This window comes from Olea europaea, unplaced genomic scaffold, assembly GCF_002742605.1.
Source record: "Olea europaea var. sylvestris unplaced genomic scaffold, O_europaea_v1 scaffold34702, whole genome shotgun sequence".
NCBI lineage: Eukaryota > Viridiplantae > Streptophyta > Magnoliopsida > Lamiales > Oleaceae > Olea > Olea europaea.
In genome coordinates, this window is record NW_019253791.1 from 1 (window position 1) to 1,206 (window position 1,206).

Below are 1,206 nucleotides of genomic sequence, written 5' to 3' on the forward strand. Positions count from 1 at the left end.
ATGTAATTCACTATGTAAAGGAAAAAATTGAACCCCCACACGCTGTGAATGTTTGAATTCATCAATGCTGTGAATATTGAACATTTCAGTAGCAATTGGAAAAGCTGGTAATCTATCAACATTAAAACTTTTGTCAGGACCATTAAACACCTACCCATCATTAATTGGGAGATATAGACTTTTTATCTCTGATAACTATATAACAAATTCTACCATCTTTGAAAGTTTCAATCTTTTAACATGGAATAAATCTGAACCTTCGATAAGCAGAACAGAATCCTTTCAAGTTCTTGAACTCCCGCGATCAAGAGAAAAGCTACCATTATCAAAAGCCCAATTACAACGTTTATTACTCAGCTCTGCACTCGAAAACATAAAGATTCTCGAAATACACGCACATCCGTATCCATATGTACATGACAATTAAAAAAAGATTTTAATTTGATACCTTTTGTATATTTCACCAAAGGTACCGCCCCACAGCCGCTTTCTAAACAACCCTTCAGCACAGGAATGCCCTTCCCACAACTCAAGCCCTCCAGTCACTATCCCGGGAACGAAAACCACCGGATGCTTCACTGTGAGACCTTCTTTAGCTAATTTCACCCCCGGTGGGTCAGGCATGGGTCCCGTGATCGCCTCCGTGACATACTGCGGGAACGAAGCCGGCATTGCGTTGTACAGAAACAGCAAAAACCACCACATCGAGCATATGCATCCTATGAACCAACAACAGTTGTCCACACAATTCCATTTTTTCCTAAATTTCTCATCTGATTTCGATTTCAAATTACAGTTCACATTTCCTTTCAAATTCGCAGCATTTGAATTCAATTTTTCTTGCAAATGATTGTCATTTTTCTCCTTGTTTTCATCCAATTGAGTCTCTGAATTTTGAGATTTCTTCGCTGCCGAGCCCTTTCTACGCCTCAGCATCGACATGTGAACATAACTATATATGCATACACCTGTATTTATTGTGTGTGAACAAAATGATTTACAAAAACGATTGATGCAACCAAAAATCGATTTGATTACTTCATTTCATTTCATTTCCTTCTCATTCATAACCCTAAGCTCAATCACGTATTTATATACATAGGCGGAGAAAATGAGGAATTCTATTCCTTCAAATTAGCAGAAAAATAGTTGAATTAAATAATAATATTAATAAAAAAAATGTTTAACCCTAAAGAGTGTATATAT

General features: G+C 36.7%; 1 protein-coding gene across 2 annotated transcripts; it reads right to left on the reverse strand.

Moving 5' to 3' along the window:
• Positions 1-20: 20 nt before the first annotated feature.
• On the reverse strand, positions 21-1,200 carry LOC111386227 (phospholipid:diacylglycerol acyltransferase 1-like). Of its 2 annotated transcripts, none has more exons than XM_023010680.1 (2): positions 449-1,200; positions 21-316 (listed from the first exon to the last, which is right to left on the reverse strand). In XM_023010680.1, the coding sequence occupies exons 1-2, from the start codon at positions 940-942 to the stop codon at positions 283-285; spliced, it is 528 nt and encodes a 175-aa protein (XP_022866448.1). In that variant the 5' UTR covers positions 943-1,200; the 3' UTR covers positions 21-282. The 2 variants fall into 2 exon arrangements, with proteins under 2 accessions (XP_022866448.1, XP_022866449.1); XM_023010681.1 differs by having other exon boundaries at positions 96-359.
• Between the last annotated feature and the right edge of the window lie 6 nt (positions 1,201-1,206).

Excerpts from the sequence above, each read along its gene's own strand:
- LOC111386227 (XM_023010680.1), bottom strand. The coding sequence starts at position 942 with ATGTCGATGCTGAGGCGTAGAAAGGGCTCGGCAGCGAAGAAATCTCAA. Across the intron at positions 317-448 it reads TTTGGTGAAATATACAAAAG|CTTTTCTCTTGATCGCGGGA; the intron begins GTATCAAATTAA and ends TGATAATGGTAG.